Raw genomic sequence first — 19,287 nt, forward strand, 5'->3', positions numbered from 1 at the left:
CAAATTACATTGCGTCATATTGCACCACACTTTTTAAAATTAGGTACTCCAAAAATAAATATCGAGTAATATTTGTGTAGTGAGATAAGAAATAAATCAATGACTAATAACGATAATGACGAACGAATCGAAATCATATTTACAATTTCAGTAACCAATAATAATTGATTATTAATCTACTGGGTCTAAGAATGGCAAACAACCAGACGGCCAACAAATGGCTTACAGATATTTATATAAAACACCTTACATATATAAACAGAATTTATTTGGCGTTTTCACTACATATACCTATAGTTTAGATTGATACTTAAATAACTTATCCCAAATGTGATCACTAATCAAATATAGAAAGGAAATACACTCACCTCAACGCCGGTCACACCAAGAGCCGTCACCAAGTTCGGAGTCATCCTGAACGGCACCTTCTCTGGTACGCGAAGAGTCTTGCCTTTCTCGAAGCACACGTTATAGTCTATATGCACTAGTTCACCGGATGTGAGGTCAACAAGAACATTGTCCAAGTGCCTATCGCCAAGGCCTATAATATAACCGATTGTGCTCATCACCGCGACAGAGTAACTGTAACGCCGCACCATCTGCCACCACTGCTCAGAGGTCACACTCCCGCACCACAGTTCCCTCCATAAAAGATCCCGAGGGGTCTCTGCAGATAACTCCTGTAGTACTTGTTTCAATATCGATACAGGCCACTCCTTTCTGTTCTCAGTCGATACGCCAGCCTCTTTGAGAAGTGGATTAAGTTTATTATAAAACAGCTCGGATGGTCGTAACACATTGACGGTTTTGTTCGTTTTAGCAGATAAAATTGCAGCTTCACGGTTCTGCCACCGCTTATATAAAGCGAAGAGTGGAGTTACGTTGTCCACCCAGCTGATGAGCCCAGAACGAGGCCCTAACGGTATTACCGAATAGTGACGCGCTCTGTATGTTTGATTGTCATTACTCTCAGAATCACGCGCCATCATTGTATTTGTTATTGATAATAGTTGCATTATTCTCTCATCCAAGTGTAAATCTTCCAAACCTTTGAAAAGATAAGTGTAAGCCTTGCCGTCGGAACCATAGAATATTAATTTTTTCGGTCTCGTTTTTGTTGGTAAAATAGACACGTTATTTTCTATTGATTTTATAGTAACTCTGACAGTTCTTTGGTTGGTATGTACTCCTGGCATAGTTATAACTGTATTTTTCAATTCTGCTAAAATTGGGCTTATATCGGACATTTTCAAAATATACGAAGTCCTTTTATTTACCTTCTGCTGCAGTGTTATCTGAAGTTGCTTAAGCGGAGCCCAAGACTCTTGAGGTTTCTCAGGATTAACAGGATGTTTTAATTTATCAATGACGTCTTTCATAATACTCTGGAATTTATTCTGGAACGCAGTTTCATGAGGCGTTTCAGGTTTTGCAGAGATAATCTGATTCAAATTTTCTAATACGAAGACTATGGGTTCGAATATTATGCGATGTTTTTCTTGAATTAGTTTTTCTTTATCTTCTGAGGAGAGGTTTTCATTATTCTTCACTTTAATGACTTCGGCTTCTAGTTGTGACAGTCGTTTACTAAAATCAGAATGATGTTGTGCCAAAGTACCCAAGCATAATTCATCCCACAGTAAATTAATTCTCTGTAGCTCCTTTACCAATAATTTAACTTGTAGGATAGTTTTTGGAGCTTGTTTAGACAGCGTTTCCACCATGTCTAAGAAACAAGAGTTTAGTTCGTTATTGACTACTTTGTCACTTGCAGCATCTTCCAAATCACAATTGTCTTCTCCACTGTTTGAATCATTAGACAAGAAAGATCTAGTATTCAGTTCTGTTATACTATTCTGTTCATTTTCCACCGCGCCCACAACGGCTGGAAATGTGATTAGGTGTGGAGTATCTTCAGCAAGCCTGCACAATAGATCGGAAACGCATTTCCTTACATATGTTTCAGGATGATTAAGTCTCGAAAAGAGTTGTGGAATGATGACTTTCCAAGGCTGCGTCGGTGTATTAGCTAAGCCAGATTCGAGAACAGTTTGTAATTCCATAGCGTGCTTTACAATCAAACGCAATAATCGTAATGTAGCATTGACAACAGCGTTTTCGCCACTATGATTAATATAGTCCGCGGCACAAATAAGTTGTAAGAATTTAAAATATGCGTCAGCTGATAATTCAAAATAGGAAAAGACTCTTTTCTGTGCTTGACGCCAAATGTCCACCAGTAAAGCGAGGTGTTCAGGAAAAGCTTTACTCAAAGATGGAACAGTACGTAACTGACTTTCTATCATCTCAGATGTGTTAATCTCATTCCAATCAATATCTTCATCGTCACATGTGGCCTTTGTTTTAGACAATATTTCACAAACTGCATCAAAATCTTGAGGAGAGCAACCAATCATTACACTCTCTATTTGTAATTTATCATTTTCTGTTAACTGTTCCCCGGTCTTAGAACTAAATTCAACCATTTTCCGACCCCATCTAAAACACCAACCTGCAAAGTTTGCCCAAGCCTTTGCCAGACCAGGACACTGATTAACTCCAAACTGTAATAACTTTCCTACAGCAGAATCTGACACAGGTATAACATTTTCTGATATGTTGTTATCGACTAAACCAATTTCAGGCAGTGCAGACACTAGTTTCAATAAAGGCGAATCAACTTCTAAAATGTTGTCACTATCATTTTGCACCCATTTGGAAAGAGTTAATAACATTCTAGTACCTTTTTCTCTGAGTTCATAATTTTGTTCACCCATTGCAAGCCTTTGGGAAAATCCTAGAGAGATGCTGGCACACAAATTTATAGCCCTTGTTTTAGTATCTTCTTTCGCATACGTGATTTTGCAGAGTTCCACCAACGCCGTTGTATTATTTAACGTCCAAATATCTAAGTCGTAGGTATTAGTTGACATTAGCAAAACGTCACCTAATTCAGCCAAGTTATTTATATTTCCTAGACAAATTTGGAAAGCAGAGTTCTGTTTAAAATACTTTAAAAGTTCTCTTTTAGCCATGATCAAGTTAGAGTTTTTCCTCGCACTTTTTACGACATCCAGTCGAAGACATTCAGAATAGAAAATATTCTCATCAGTCATATTTAATTTCGTAAAATATTGATTCCACCACAAGATTCTGCTAAGATTCCTGAGTTCAGTGACATACTTATTCTCCTTAATAACAGATGGTTTAAATGGATTGGATATTGCTTTTCCATTTGTTATAACATTCTTCAATCCCTTATTTGCTAATTGTAATACCGCAATTTCTTTTAGAAAATGTATAGTATTAGTTCTTGAAAATTCTTCCATGCTTGCATTAAGGAGTAATTCACAGTCTTTTAATAATTTTTCGTATTTATTAGAATAGTCAGAATAGCAAATGTTAACAGCAGTACATACTAATGTAGATTCAATTTTGTTTAGCAAACCTTGATAGGAACAAGTGTTCTTTGAAATATCAGTAGCATCAGTATCAAGTATGTCCCAGTTGCTTAAATTCTGAGATAATTCACTACCCTCGTCAAACATGCTCAATACTGAAAATGAATTCCACTGAGAATTCTGTGCATGCTTTTGTTGACTCTCTTTCCATTTTTGCATATCCTCCCAGCTTTGTATTTGTTTGTAACTGTCCATAACCTGTTCATCTATGAATCTGGAAACTCTTGTATCTATCTGAGAATTTTCTTCTCCTTCTGTTTCATTGTCACATGCGATATTGGTGTTAAGTTTTTTGTAATACTCAACTGCCGATTCATATTTAGCATTAGCTTGCTCTGCAGCTCCTTTTAACCAAGGAATTTTTTTATCAAATGTTTGCTTTACCCAAATGTAGAGACCATGTAAAACTTCAGGTTCTTCAATTTTTATTAAAGCTCTTGCTACACTCATTGTAATTGCTTCTATGTCAATATTTGTATTAGACTTCGCAGCAGTCTGTAATATAAGTGATGCATGGTATATGGCCGCACCAAAATTTCCAGCATAAAGACTTACAGCGAGTGCCGCAGGCCGTACTCTGGTAAGCCATTCACGGCAAGTAGACCAGTTAGTATGGAAAAATGTTCTGACTGGTTTTTGTACAGCTGGCAATACTATTGCAGTTCCTTCAGCAGCATTGTAAATGTACTTTTCTAAAAACGTCATGAAATCAGTAATGAGACGTGATCTGGTTTCTTCTGCAGCAACAATGTCTACTAATTGTTGCTGGTTAGTGACTGTATATTTTGTTTCCAATGACGATATATCTCTAGCTATACTTTTCAAGACCCCTTCAATTTTCATAAATGTTTCTTGGGGTTTACCTAATATAGTTCTCAGCTTCAAAGAGACACAAGTCTGAGCTAATTCCGATAAAGCCCAACCAATACATATAGACGAAAAAGATGTAGCACACTGTCTAAAAAATAGAAGATTATTCTCATCAACATCATGACTTTGCAATGGCCATGTTGCCAGGAAGACATCAACAAAAAAACTGTTATTCTCAAAAGATACTTGTAATATACTATTCATGATAGCTTTGAAGTGTTGATTGGATAGCATTGAGAATGATCCATTCATGAGGTACTCCTTGAAGGAATTAGCTTTTGTGTCATTATTTAATATATTCAGAATCAATTTCCTGCTAACAAACACTTTCACAACCTGTTTGTCTAATTCCTGCTGCACTATGTCCCATGGTAATTCAAATAACACCTCTTTTGATACATTCGATAAAGCTTTGTTTTGATTATCAATATGTAACATACAGAGTGTAACTATGGTCTTCACCACTATGAGATTCCATGATAGAGATTTATTTTTCAATAAATGTTGGCAGTTCTTCATAACCAACAAAACAATATCATCATCAAAGTTGTATGCCAGGGATAGCATATTTGTTATTAGTACAACAAATCCTTTTGCTATGCTCACATTTGGTAGATATTTGTCCAGTTGAACAAATATATCCGATATCCAGTTTAATACCAACAGTAAAGTTTCTTTGGGAACCTCTTCATCTAATATCACACTTAATGTGTTCAATATTACAGCAAGGTGTCCCGATGTAGGACTTGAGCCTGATACTTCCCCCAAATTAAGATTAGACAGTCCAAATATATCCCCAGTCCTTTGCTGTGTGTTTGTCACCAAATCACTAGAAGCAATGAAGTGGTTATTTTTCTTGCAGTGAGAGTAAAGTAAGTACAATACAGAATACTGGAGTGCAGGTTTTTGCCTCATCAAGATTTTGTTATGGGGACACATTTTAATAGCTAGCAATTCTAGTATACTAGGCTGTAGAGCCCACATTCCAATTATAGAATTACTTGCATTTGCAAGCTCTGATAAACATTGTAGGTAAAATATCACATTTTTTTCAGCATCTTCCATTGTAACTTCTTCAACATACTCAGGCTTTACTATTTGTATATCTGGTATAATAATAGAGTAGGAATTCTGAATGTCCATCAAAACAAACTTGTATGTTTCTTGCAAAAGTGGAATATTCTTCAAATTCAAAAGATTGCTATATACTGAGAGAACACCATGCAGTATTTGAGAGCTTTCTGAATAACGCAAAGGACGTAAAAGTGATTCAGGGCCTATTGTCTGCATAATAAATTTGATTGGTAGGTTTGATGCAATCTCTCTTATAGTATTTGATATTAAATTTACAACACTAAGACAAACACTTTCATCACCTTGCAGGAATTTTGTCATTTCCATGTAGATCAATGTGTACAGGGCAGGGGTGTAACAAGAAGTTTTTGTTTGTAAAAGTTTAAGTAACAAAATAATGCATTCATTACCTGACAATATTATGTCCGAATCGGCCTCTTCATTGAGAATTTTTGTCAACACTTGTAGAATTTTTGTAAATGATTCAGTTAGAAATGACCATGTAGCTGTTTGTGAAATATTTGGACTAAGAAGAGTACCCAAACTCTTCACAACAGTATTGAAGACATTCAGAAATGATGTAATTTTTTGCAGGGAGTCATCTTGGGATGCCATTTCAGCATCATCGTCACTTTTATCAGAATCTAGAGCTGTTGAATATGCCACCATGTCTTCGACAAATTGATAAAGCATGTTGACTGAAAACCCAACATCTGCCTGCCAATGCCGGCTCAGTTTCAGGAGTGACTGGAGAGCAAAATCTTTTATTTTCCTTGGCTGAGCATTGTCCACATGCCAGCCCACTAGAATGTCAACAATGTCAACAAAATGATTAGCAAAATGCTCTGGATAAGAATTTGACATCATAATCATTACATTTATAGCAGCAATGAACACATCCGCTGAGTCTGTGCCTTCAATGATAGTCTGTAGTTTATTCAATGTTAAGTCTGCAAAATCAGACAAATTAAGGGTCTCATAATCCAACTGAAATGTCTCCGAGAAGGAGAGTGTCAACAAATGTTTTACAGAGATGTTATGTACTGCATATGTAGATACAAACCAGTCAAGATGTTTCTTAAAATCTGGGCCCATAACATAGCCGATTCTGCCGAGAACAACTGCAGCTCCCTCTTTTGTTTCAGGACCAGGAGCATCATAGAATACATCCAATAAGGACTCCACTAAGATTTCATAAGCTCTTCTTATGTATCGAGCATTTTCTGGTAACATTATAGCATCCTGCAATTTACTACATATTACAAGAGACTTCTCAACGTCCACTTCAGCGCAAAGGCGGCGCAACAGTTTAGATATGCGTGGATCTTCAGGAAGATTCATTACCAGTTCCGATCTCTCATAATATTTGTTACTGTTTCCCTGGGACCAAGAGTCACTGTTCGACTGGCCTAACGATTCGTTGTATTTATAGGAACCGTCGAGAGGATCACGATCACCTCTGGGCGGGAATCCTCCTCGGCCCCTGCCGCCACGACCACCCCCTCGGGAATGCCGGAACTCGGTAACCCGTCCTCGGAATCGGATCCGGCCATCTCTGGAAGGGCCTCCGAACGACGATGATGTATCGTATGGACTAACATAACCTCTGACCTTATCATCCGTTGTGTTTTCTTGTCCTATTTCGTCCCGCTCTTGGGCCTCGGAGTTCTCCGAACCCTTTGGATTTTTTAATTTACTATTTGCAGTGGTGGATAGCATCACTAGAACTTTGATTAAATACGTATTTATTACCACACATGGCCGTAAAATTAAGTTAAAATACGGACAAAACAGAAAGAACTTCGCCAACAGTCAACAGGAAAGTAGCATAGACAAAATTCACTTAAAAAACTGTCAATCAGACTTACTGTCATGTTGAATTGTCAGTGTCAGTACTCAACATCAAACGCAAATGTATATTTTACTTTTTGGTTATGGTTCGTTCCAATAATCATAGTGACGATACGTTTTAAGAAAAAAAAATTATGTTGGCTGTATACATTTGAGCTTTTGCTTTGATCTAATCTGTACATTTTTAAAAAGCAATTAAATATAACCTCAAATGAAATAATGTGTAAACATTCTTTAAATTTATGTTTTTATCTATTCATGTGAGCTCAATAGTCAGTCAAAATGAAATTAAATATAGAAAATAGGAATAAAATAAAAACAATGAAAACCCCAAAACATATTAAACACGAATTTAAGGGTTTGTATTTTTATATTGAAAATATATATGAATAACAAAACATCGTAAAATTATTATATGGTTTTTATTTCAGCTTTGGAGCTAAAACTGACAGAAGATTCAACATCGCCACATACAATATATTTGAAGGAGCATGCAGTGCGAGATCACACGAAAGACAAGCCTTCAGGAAGAACTTTACTTATCCTAAATATACCACCGTACGCTGATGAAAAGGGTATTGAGAACGCTTTTAAAGAAGCTGGTGATATAGAATCAGTGCAATTTTTATTGAAACCTAGTGGAGCAGACAATAAAAGTACAAGGAAATTCATTGAGGATGTAGCCAGCCCCTCTTTTAGAGTGGCTTATGTAGTATTCAAGAAAGTGTCTGAATTAGATAAAGCATTAAAACTAAAGTGTTTACATCCACTGAATTCAGAAGAGTATAAAATAAAACTTGGCATGAATAAATGGATTGAAGAATATAATAGCAGCGTCTTATTGCCTAAAGTTCTTAAAGAAAAGTTAGAAGAATTTATGAAACTCCATGATAAAGAGGCAAATATTAATGAGAAGAAGGAAAAACAATTAGAACAGGAAGACAGTGAAGGCTGGATCACTGTCACCAAGAGAGGGAAAGTTCAAAGTTTTGCTAGGACAGAGAAAGTGGAAAACAAAATAATGGCAAAAGAAGAGAGGAATAAAAAGAGAAAGGAATTGAAGAACTTTTATACATTCCAAATTAGGGAATCTAAAATGAAACACATTGTTGCACTGAGACAGAAGTTCGAAGAAGACAAAAAGAAAATAGCGCAAATCAAACAGAGCCGTAGATTTAAGCCATTTTGAAATAAATTTTAGTTAAAACATTGGCATTTTGTATTTATAACTACAACTTCAAGTAATAATTTAGTAATATATCCTTGATATTCAGATAGGTACAAAGTTCCAAATATTACTCAATCCTTAAATAATTTAACGTTATTAGCAAGTGCCCGTGATGGATGAGCACATTGCACATGGATAATTTCGGATAAATTAGGCTAACTGATGTCATGCGCTAGTAAACAGAAAGGTCTTCACTTACATGCTCATCCAATAAAAACTCATATTATAGGATGTGCATTAAATAATAAAACAATTCATTAAAAAACTATATAATATAGAACTAAAATTATGAATCCCAACAGTTATACAATCAGTTCCTGCTTATTATTTACAACTCCGCCATGACTCCAAAAATATTAGATAATAATAGATAGAACTTTTATTTACGTTAAAGAACATAAGGTACAGTAATATTAAGAAAAAGATACAAAGTAAATACAACTATATTGGTCAGTTAACAAATACAATATAAGTACAAACAACATATAAGTAATTTTTATTTAACTATTGTGCATTAAGCACACAGTACATTTGGCAGACTTAACATAATGCGGTATTTCCTCCATTCTACTAGTCAATCATAGCTAATGCTGAGAATAATTGTTGGATGTGCAAAAAAAATATAATGTTTAGGTTATACTCAAAAAGGCATCTCAGTTTGCTCGAGCAGCAAACAACTGATTTTCAGGTATTACCCAGGGATATTCGCGAGGATGCACGCAAAAGACCGCCGCATCCACACAGCCCTACTACACTACCACTATAGCAATAAACTATAGTACTGCTCTCACCTTTGGGCAAGAGCACCTGGATACCAGCTCGGTCCTTTTAACCTGGTTCAAAGACGTGCTATGAGAATTGTCGATGATCCCAATCTCTCAAACGGTATCGAACCACTTAGCTTGAGGCGAGACCTCGCATCGCTTTGTATGTTCTACCGAATATATAACGAACTGTGTTCTAATGAATTGTTTGACATGATGCCTACGGCCACCTTTTACCATCGCACCGCTCGCCATCGACAGGGAATTCATCCCCACACGCTGGAACCTAAGTGGTCTCGGACAGTGCGGTTTCAGAGGAGCTTCCTCCCGCGTAGACTTAGATTGTGGTATGAACTACCTGCCGAGGTTTTCTCGAGAGACTACAGCAGGAGTTTTTTCAAGAAGGTATTATTAAGGTTTCTTAAGGGTCGGCAACGCGCATGTGACACCCCTGGTGTTTCAGGCGTCCATAGGCTACGGTAACCGTTTACCATCAGATGGGCCGTATGCATGTTTGCCACCTACGTGGTATAAAAATAATAATAATAACCAACTACTAATAGTGTAGTACTTCACCCGAGTGCTCATAACTTTGTGAGTTTAGTTTAATAAATATATTGTTTAAATAAAGTACATTTTTGTAATGATTTCTGTTTCCGAATTTTACTTTCGCCAAAACAAAATCCACCATATTAGTTTATATGATTTCTACAATATATTTACACTCCTCTCCGATCGATCCGCCCTCCAAATTGAAACGGGCATCGAAATTACGGCGGCCAGAGTCAGAGATAGCTTCTCTAAGTAAAGGGTAATTGCGGCCAAAAGCATTATAGTCAGGAATAATATATATTTTCACTCCCTCTGAACCTCCATAGGTAATTAAAAAATGTTACATGTTTCAACATACTCATGGTTGACTGGTAGAAAATGCCATTAGGTGTTAAGTCCGCCATATGTACTTTTTACCTGTGTATGACGTGCATTAAAGTTATTTAAATAAATAAAAATATACATACGCAATTCATAATATTTTTTATTGCCTGTTACCTTACACATGGAGCCAAATTTTTCAAAATTGCTCCTAATTTTGAAAAATTACAACTTATAATTGTAAATTTCCAATTAATAATATATGTCTCTGTTATTATCTGTCTTGCTATTTCTATGTACTTAATTATATACAAAATTCAGTCACAAGTCGCAGAAATGACTGTACTAAAAGCTATCTAGCAACGGAGTTACTGTGGCTGACTCATTTCTCTAACTGTTTAGAGCTTTAGACAATGAGGAGTTTAGATATAATATCTCAGGACAATTTACACAGCAACTAGTTCCAAGTTAAGCAGAGGTAGTGTTATAGGTATTAGACAACTGATATAAATACAAAGTTTTTTTAAAATACATACCTAATATTTGTAGAAAACTATCAGACCGATACAAATAATCATAATCATGAATACAAATGTTTGTACCGTGCAAGGAATCGAACCACGATTGGAAGTAAGGCGGTCTACTAAACCGATAGACCACCGAGGCCGCCGATATAGTTTGGAAGCCTACTGTTGACTGTTCAGCGACCAGACTTTGATAGTATGACTATAATATATCACATTTTCGTTATAAGCATCAGAAGGCTTGCTGATGAGTTTTGATGATGATGCTCAATAGCCGGTTCTCTGGCAATGTGTCCAATGAGGTAAGTAGATTACTAATGTTGCCATAATTATTGTTGAATGCACCAACCATCACACTTACAGTCCCACAATCTCAATAACATGTAACCACAATTTTATAGTACACGTCAGATCGCTTGCTGATGAGTTTTGATGATAATCCTCAGTAGCCGGTTCTCTGGCAATGTGTCCAATGAGGTGAGTAGATTACTAATGTTGCCATACACACATCCATTAGCTAGTGCCACTTGAACTGCTTGTCCTATTCTGTCCAGACAGTCCTGAAAACAAACGCACATGACAGTAATCCAATTTATGGTTGTTACGGATGATAATGGAATAATGCACGGCTGCACTAACGATTTACGCTGGCGGGGCACCAGCGGAGGATAAGATGAGCATGAGGTCAGGTAAGTTAGCGGAAAAATCACCATTCAGGAATTTATTACGATTTCTTCCAATGGGATTTATAATTCATCACTAACAGTTCCCTTCCCCCCTGAAAGTTCCAGTTTATGGTTATATTAAGTAGGTATATTATATATCAATCTATTATATATTAATTTAAATTTATTTATTATATATATAAACCATTAAATATATCAATGTAGGTATCAAACAGAACAATAATGAGGGTTGTTAGTATGTTAGTAATGTAAATAACTACATTGCTAACAATGCACCATGTCACCTCCACATGTCAGCTAGCCGATTGTGACAAATTCATCAGTATGACAAATTCCTGATGAATTTGTCACGATGGGCTAGCTGACCTGACCTCATGTTCATCTAATCATTCTCCACTGGTGCCCCGCAGGCAGATACACCATACAATTATCAAAAAAAAAAAACTGTACAATAAATATTGTTCACTATTCACAATAATACGCACGGCAACATTATCGCGATATCCAATGCCGTAAATAATAAAAAAAAGTAAAAAAATAAAAAGAGATTACGAGGGCGGGAGTCGTTTCGCCTTTGTCGTTGTCGAAAAAAGTGTTCTGATTATCGCTGTCGTAATTGTCGATATTTTATATAGATTTGTTAACTAAATTCGTGAATATTATTAGTTTAAGTACGAAATAATAAAGGAACGCAAGAGTTGATACTGGAAAGCACCTATTGTCGGTTTTGGCGGTAAACAGGTAACCCGTTCAAAAGTTCGGACAAGCCCGGAGTTCTGGGAAGCCTTGCTGAAACCGAACCGGCAATCCTCGCAGTACAAGGTGAGTGCCTTCCAAATTATCAATTTCTTGCTCAAATCCTATTGTCGTAAATACAGTCCCCTAAAGACAGCTGCATTCAAAATTATATGTTAGCTGTTTTCATAACAAATATTATTTTAAAGAGTGACTTAATGAACGGGGACCTTGAGAACCTCCTACTTTATAGGAGTCGGTTGAAAAACAAATCAAACAGTTATACCTGCAGCTTGTCATCTGTGTGCAGTTTGACACCTCTCTTCAACAGCTGGTGTGCGTACCCCTGCACCAGTGGCGTCAGTCCCGCCAGATGCTGAGCATTGACAGCAGTTGGGGGACCGTGTGTTCTCCTTCCAGCTCTCAAACTGTGCAGCACGCCTAGATGCAGCTTGATATACAATTCAGACTCCGTCAATGATTTATTGACGAAATTCTTGACAACCGACTGTTCTTTCTGGCCTTCTATTTTTATTTTCTTGAACGGTATTGTCACTTCTACCATTTCTGAATCTGAAAAATACTATTAAAGGTAAATAATATTATATTTGCCATATATATTAATTAACTTTATATTACGCCGACCCCAAATAAAATGGATAAGGAAGAAGCAGATGATTATGAACATCATATATTAATTAACCAGCTGTATCCGCGACTTCATCTGCGTGGAATAGTGAGCTTGTAAAGCATTTTTAATTCTTACATCAGCTACCTGCCAAAAAAAGTTCCGTCAAAATCGGTCCAGCCATTTCAGTGATTAGCCGAAACAAACAGACAGACAGACAAACAAATATTTTAAAAAATGTTATTTTGGTGTATGTACCGTATTTATATTCATATGCATGTAGTAAAAAGCGGTTATTTCAATATTACAAACAGACAATCCAATTTTATTTATATGTATAGATGTATAGATTACGTTTGTATCTGTAAAAACTTGTAAGTGACCTGTCTGATTCAATTTTATTTATCACTATGTTTCAAAATTCACAAGTTTCTTGCTCGTTCTTCTTGTGATGAATCTGCATTCCGAATGAGTGGTAGAATCAAAATATGACTATTCAAAAGTGCTTGTAATGAGTTTATTTGAATAAAGATTATTTATATTTTTATTTCTATTCCTAAATAGCTTTGGTTTTCCGAAAATAAATAAATAAATGTGCATGTACCAGTATCAATGTAGAGTGGTGCTAAAGAACACCAGTGTATGAGGCCTGCGAGTGGCGTTACGGCCGCCATTGGTATTGCGCCATTCGGCAGTGCGGCCGGATTCAGTTGCGCCGACATGCACAATGATGGATTTGTATAAACCTGAAACAGCAATTAAAATTTATTACATACAATAGCCTCAGTGGTGTAGCTGTTTAACAGTCCTGTAAGCGACGCGTTCTGTGCCGCAAAAAACAAAATAATAAAATTCTACCTACCTCTTAAATTAGACCTACCATATTCTATATCATACATTTGGTCCTTCGAGCCGGATCCAAATGTATGGTATAGAATATGATAGGTCACGGTGCTGCCAAAAAACGAGACTTTTAGACAATTGGATTTATTTTAGACACAGTAAATTTGGTCCTTCGAGCCGGATCCAAATGTATGATATAGAATACGATAGGTCACGGTGATGGCAAAAAACGAAGACTTTTAGACAATTGATTTAAGATTTTTTTTCGACACAGTAATATTATAAAAGTTAATTAGAGATAAGACGTGTGGTGTCGATCGCATCTAGGTAAAGACTGCGAGGCGTCCGTTGCGCCGGTTATAAGTTTTTAAAAACGACCACGACACCGCATGCAGAGACAATAACATAGACAAACATTATTTTAATTATTTTGTGTTTTGCGGCACAGTACGCGTCGCTTACAACCCCTCCGATGGTAATGAGTTCGATGCAGGGTGAATAGGATTGTTAGCAATGTGAACTCCATACTACGTACGTGATACTCCAACGCTAGCAATGTGCCAAGTCAGGTTGATCTCCACGCGTTACTCCCTGGAAGTCATCGTGATAAATTCTTAGTGAATTTATCACGATGGACCAACAGACCTGACCTCATGCTCATTATATCATCCTCCACTGGTGCCCCGCCAGTGTAAACTGTTAGTGCAGGCGGGTGCACTATTTCATAATCATCCATTAAAAAAACAGGTTCGATGCTTTGAACGGTACAAAAAAGAGAATATTTTCAATTTTACCATCCATCTGGTATCAGGCCGGATAGCGAAAACAATGCCAGATATCCATTTCATCCCTAATTTAATTTAATTGTCTAGCACCCATAACACAAGCTTTGCTTAACTTGGAACTAGATGGCGTTGTGTGAATTGTCCAGGGATATTATCATCATATCCTCCCTCTGCTAGTCTTAGTAATTTATTTAAAAACTAGCTGTACCCGCGACTTCGTCCGCGTGGAATTTAACAAAAAAGAAATTTAGAGAATTTTTCTAAAATAAAAGTAGCATAAGTTACTCCTTACTGCATCAGCTACCTACCAAAAAGTCCCGTCAAAATCGGTCCAGCCATTTCAGAGATCAGCAGGAACAAACAGACAGACAAACAGACAAAAATAGTAAAAAATGTTATTTTGGTGCACCGTATTTATATTCATATGCATGTAGTAAAAAACGGTTATTTCAATATTACAAATTCAAATTCAAAAATCATTTATTCATGTAGGACATTTTAGCCGCTTATGAACGTCAAATTTTTACATTATAATTTTATTTTTTTCCCTACCGTCCAGTTCGGTATATAGATCCAATTGAGAAGAACTGGCAAGAAACTCAATTGAATTACTTTTTTTTTTTTTAAAGCCAGTTTATTTACAATGTATATTTATATAGGTGTCTATATTAAATGAAACTAACATTAAATGAAAATTCAGTGCATGAACAACTATTGCCATGCACACTGGTCATTCAAGTAATCGTTTAGTGAGTAATAGGCTTTGCTCAGTAAATTACAAACAGACACTCCAATTTTATTTATATGTATAGATATATATAAAAAAAAATGCAAGTTAATACCCAGGATGTGATGATTTCTAAAAGGTTTTTCGGTGGAAGCTTATTCACTCCCTGTACATCGTGCAGATACAACTCAGTAACCGCCGTAATGAAGTTCGCCACGAACTGCGGCGCTGTGGTGGCGAGCGCCTTGAGCATCATCTGATTGGACGTGTTCAGGCAGAAGTGGTCTCGAATTACATTCTCCACCAGTTGCAGCGACTGAGGTGATGAGCAACCCATTTGTTGTAACCATACACCAACTGCCAATAGGACCTACAATTTTTTTAATGTTTTATTACACCAATATTAAAGTAGACACAAGGGAAGAAACAAAAGATTGAAGAAAAAAACAGTTATAAAAGGAGGTTTTACCGTAATTGCAATCTTTTCTACACAACCTTAGAAAAGGAAGTATTAATAAAAAGAAAGTAGATGGCAACAGTTTGACTGTTTTTAACCACATTTGCTTTATATACCAAATATTCTGTTAACTAACTAAGAATAGTAATAACATAGCACTTACACATTTATTCATTAGGCAATATTCTTAAAAAAATAGGTGATTACACTAGTAAAAGCTTACGTAATATCAACAAACTAGTTTAACCTAAGTGCCGTTTGACGAAAGTTAGTAATTCGTTTTATGGAAATTGCGTAAGGTTTTGCAATAAACTGCCAGAGTCTGTACTCAACTTGCCAGAAAAAAATTCAAATGTGTTATAAAATATTTTCTTTGTAAAAAAGCTTATTATAAAATTAAAGCATTTATAAATGATAATAATGTTTTTGTAGAAAATATCTAACTTTAAATTCATAGCGCTGACAATGTTATCTGATTGAACAGAGATTAGGTGCGTAGTGGTTTCTATGTTGATTGTCGCATGCCTAATCCTTATTAATGTAAATATAATTAAACCAATATTTATTTAAAAGAGCAACACACAGGTTTCTTGCTCATTCTTTTTGTGATGAGTCTGCATTCCGAATGAATGGTAGAATAAAAAAACTTGACTATTCAAAAGTGCTTATATTAAGTTTATTTGAATAAAGATTATGTCTATTTCTATTTAAATTAAGCCAGCTAGCTTCTAACTACATGCTTGAAGTATATAGCTCAACTGACTGCCTGACTCAATTAGCTAGCTCAGACATTATATAAATTAAAAATTGTGCACTCAATGGAGTGCAGACTCATACTGACATATACAGACATAATTGCAATGTTACTAATTGCAGATAACACAAAAAACTTTTTTCCTCAATAATAATTTACCACAGACTATGTTAGTGTGTATGTTCTGTGGTATGTTTTATTACAGGTGTAACTTTTTTTTTGGGGTGCCCTTTGTTCAGCAATGGACATCTTTAGGGCTGTAATGATGATAATGATGATGATCTTTAATAATAATTATAATACAGAAATTTTTGACAAGCAACAATAATAATTTTTGTGGCAAAATGAGTCGTTCAATTCATACAATACACTTGAATAAGTTGATGATGGATTGAATATATATTTTAAATTAAAAAATATATATATAAGACTTACAGAAGTACTAGAAGCAGAGACAGCCATACTAGCAAGTATGCTCAATACTTTCAACCTCCTTTGACTCTCCATGCCTCCAAAGAGTGATAAAAATATAGTATTCTTTGTGGTTTCATTAGCGCAAGTTGAGAGATAGTCACAGATGACATCGATAAGTTGCAGCTGCTGTAGTGGAGTGAGGCCGCTGCTACGGCGCCCGCTACGGCGGTCCGTCTCGCAGAATACAAATTCAGATATTATCTCCATTGCTGCATCCATCAACTTATTTGATGGACTGGAACGGCCGGCCAGTATTTGTTCTGTAAAAAAATATTTAATTTCCATTATTTATAAGTTACTAACTTTTTTTCCGGACTACTCTAGTGCTGTTGGTCGCAGCTGGCCTTTACAGCTTCACCGGACGTCAGGGGGCGAGTGCAGATGGCACTCCAAACCCGCAGAAGGACTTATGGAGCGGCTGAAGGCCAACTCCTGCCTGACGAATATGACTTTAGTCTGAGGGCACCACTAGGGGTTCAAACCTCGGCTCAGGCCGTCATAATATCGATCCTCGTTTGAATTCGACGAGGGATCGATCGGAGAGGAATTTACTAACTATGGTAAGCTAACAGCTGCCTCTATTGGAGAACAGCTGGAAGGAATTAGAGGAGACCATTGCGGCAAGGCACTCTGTACTGCTGGATATAATTTAATTTATAAAAAAAAATTAAAATCTATTTAAGGAGAAATTGTGCAACTACTAATAATATTTTTTTTTTCTTATCTATCTGTGATCAGCCTATTAGCTTTTATCAGATTTTATAGCTTTCGTTATCTGTCGCTTTGAGTTACCACATCCAACAATGTGGTCCTCCTTTTATATACATCTTCTGTTTTAAATAGCCAGATGTGACCTTTTCAGCCTGCATACGTAATTCCTAGAGTCCAAGAGAGTTGTTGCTAAAGGGTTGGTATGGTGTTGAAGTCTTTGCCAGTAAGCCTTACAGGAGTGTTTTATCTCTTCATGCACCGTTGTGATCTCTGTGTAGTCATGCACCTCCCGGTTTTTTACATACCAAGGTGCATTGGTTATGGTCTTTAACACCTTACTTTGGTAACGCTGTATTATTTCGATATTGGAATGACTTGCCGATCCCCAGAGCTCTAATAATAATATTAAAAATAAATATATTGTTTGGTATAATAATTTGAACAACCAGCATATGTAACAAAAAAATCTAAAATGTATTAAAAAGTACAGTATAAAGGCTTCTTTGTCTTTATCTTAACAATGGTCTAAACAGACAGAGACATCCAAATAAACTTGCTGTTCAATGGACATTGCCTGATGGTATGTCTTAAGAGACGTAAAATACTAGACTTCAACAACATGGCATAAGCTGGAATATCTGAGGCTGGATTCTCAATGGAGAATCATATCTCACGATATAATATAATCAACAAATCTGCTTCTACTCTGGAAAAACGGATTGCATAAAATAATAATAATAAAAAAAAACAATGTTTTACAAATCGAAAGCCAAAAAATTTTATTCTGTGTAGCGGGCTGCACCATAAGCTTAGTTATAGGCATAGCTTTTTTATAAAGATTTAATTTATTTTATATTAAAGATACTCTTTATTACTTCATTGTTGTCGTTACTGACATGATGATGGCGGGCCGCAGAAAACATAATGGCGGGCAGCAAGTGGCCCGCGAGCTGCTCGTTGAAGACCCTTGGTCTAAAAGTATAGATGCACTTCAGCCCATTTTAAGACAGAAATGGAAATGGTCTGGTCACACAGGTAGGTACAAAGACAAAAGGTAGGCTTACCAATTAACAAAATGGCTAGGACCTACTGGCAAAACGTGAGTAGGGTGATAGAGGATGGTCCAATGACACACAAAAAAAATTATAACTGTGATTACATATAAATGAAAAAATCATAGACCGAGTTGGACATCCTTTTCTTAATGAGAAAACCAGGGAGGTTAGGGCAGAATAGTATCGAAATATTTTATCAGTCTGTTAGTATATTATTAATAAGAATTTTTATACAAACCTGTTCGAATAAGTGCTTCCTTAGCACTCGCTGGAAATTCATACTTTTTTATTGCATGTTTAATATCGGACACAGACATTTTTAAAACAGGGTTATTTTCTTGTAATAGAATATATTTAATACGTAATATTCAAATATTAACTTTGAATTATACGAAGTACTTTTAAAAATATAATCACAGATCATTAAGACTACATATAATAATAAATTTAATAATTTATGTAAATTATAAACAGTTTTTTTATTTACATACTGCACTGCACAGATCAGTACCGAAAAACCCGACAGAGACTAGGGCACAGATCAACATGGGCATGCAATCGGTGAGAATCGGTTTTTATTCAATTTTGTTTTTAAGTATTTAAAATAAAAGTATTGTAGCAGTTTCTTTTTATCACCGTGTCTCCAGTAAAATTCCACCTTCGATGGGTCGCCCTAAGATCCACAACTACACTTTTCCATTGTTCGGCGAGCGTGACATGTGTCACTTTCAGGTATCACAGATGTGACACGCATCAATTTTTATCTGTGCTCGGGAAAAATCGAATC

The 19,287-nt window shown here is 36.0% G+C and overlaps 3 protein-coding genes across 3 annotated transcripts in view; 1 reads left to right on the plus strand and 2 right to left on the minus strand.

Annotated features, from left to right (window-relative positions):
• Nucleotides 1–7,279, minus strand: part of LOC131851515 (serine/threonine-protein kinase SMG1-like) — a 199,222-nt gene extending 191,943 nt beyond the window's left edge. The window contains exons 1-2 of the mRNA XM_059202023.1: nt 7,274–7,279; nt 369–7,205 (exon numbers count right to left, since the gene is read on the minus strand). Of these exons, the coding sequence (XP_059058006.1) occupies nt 369–7,205; nt 7,274–7,279 (6,843 nt within the window). The remainder of the gene's footprint in view (nt 1–368; nt 7,206–7,273) is intronic.
• A 144-nt stretch (nt 7,280–7,423) lies between these two features.
• LOC131851544 (ribosomal RNA-processing protein 7 homolog A) lies at nt 7,424–8,476 on the plus strand. The gene is made up of 2 exons (XM_059202051.1): nt 7,424–7,614; nt 7,688–8,476. Exons 1-2 carry the CDS (start codon nt 7,539–7,541, stop codon nt 8,443–8,445), a joined length of 834 nt encoding a protein of 277 aa, XP_059058034.1. The 5' UTR covers nt 7,424–7,538; the 3' UTR covers nt 8,446–8,476.
• A 2,448-nt stretch (nt 8,477–10,924) lies between these two features.
• LOC131851505 (integrator complex subunit 15) lies at nt 10,925–18,980 on the minus strand. Its single transcript, XM_059202014.1, has 6 exons — nt 18,739–18,980; nt 16,696–16,994; nt 15,165–15,419; nt 13,299–13,440; nt 12,353–12,639; nt 10,925–11,205 (listed from the first exon to the last, which is right to left on the minus strand). The coding sequence occupies exons 1-6, from the start codon at nt 18,815–18,817 to the stop codon at nt 11,053–11,055; spliced, it is 1,215 nt and encodes a 404-aa protein (XP_059057997.1). The 5' UTR covers nt 18,818–18,980; the 3' UTR covers nt 10,925–11,052.
• Between the last annotated feature and the right edge of the window lie 307 nt (nt 18,981–19,287).

The sequence above is a fragment of the Achroia grisella genome, unplaced genomic scaffold, assembly GCF_030625045.1.
Source record: "Achroia grisella isolate CSIRO2021 unplaced genomic scaffold, CSIRO_AGI_Agris_v1 utg784, whole genome shotgun sequence".
Lineage (NCBI taxonomy): Eukaryota > Metazoa > Arthropoda > Insecta > Lepidoptera > Pyralidae > Achroia > Achroia grisella.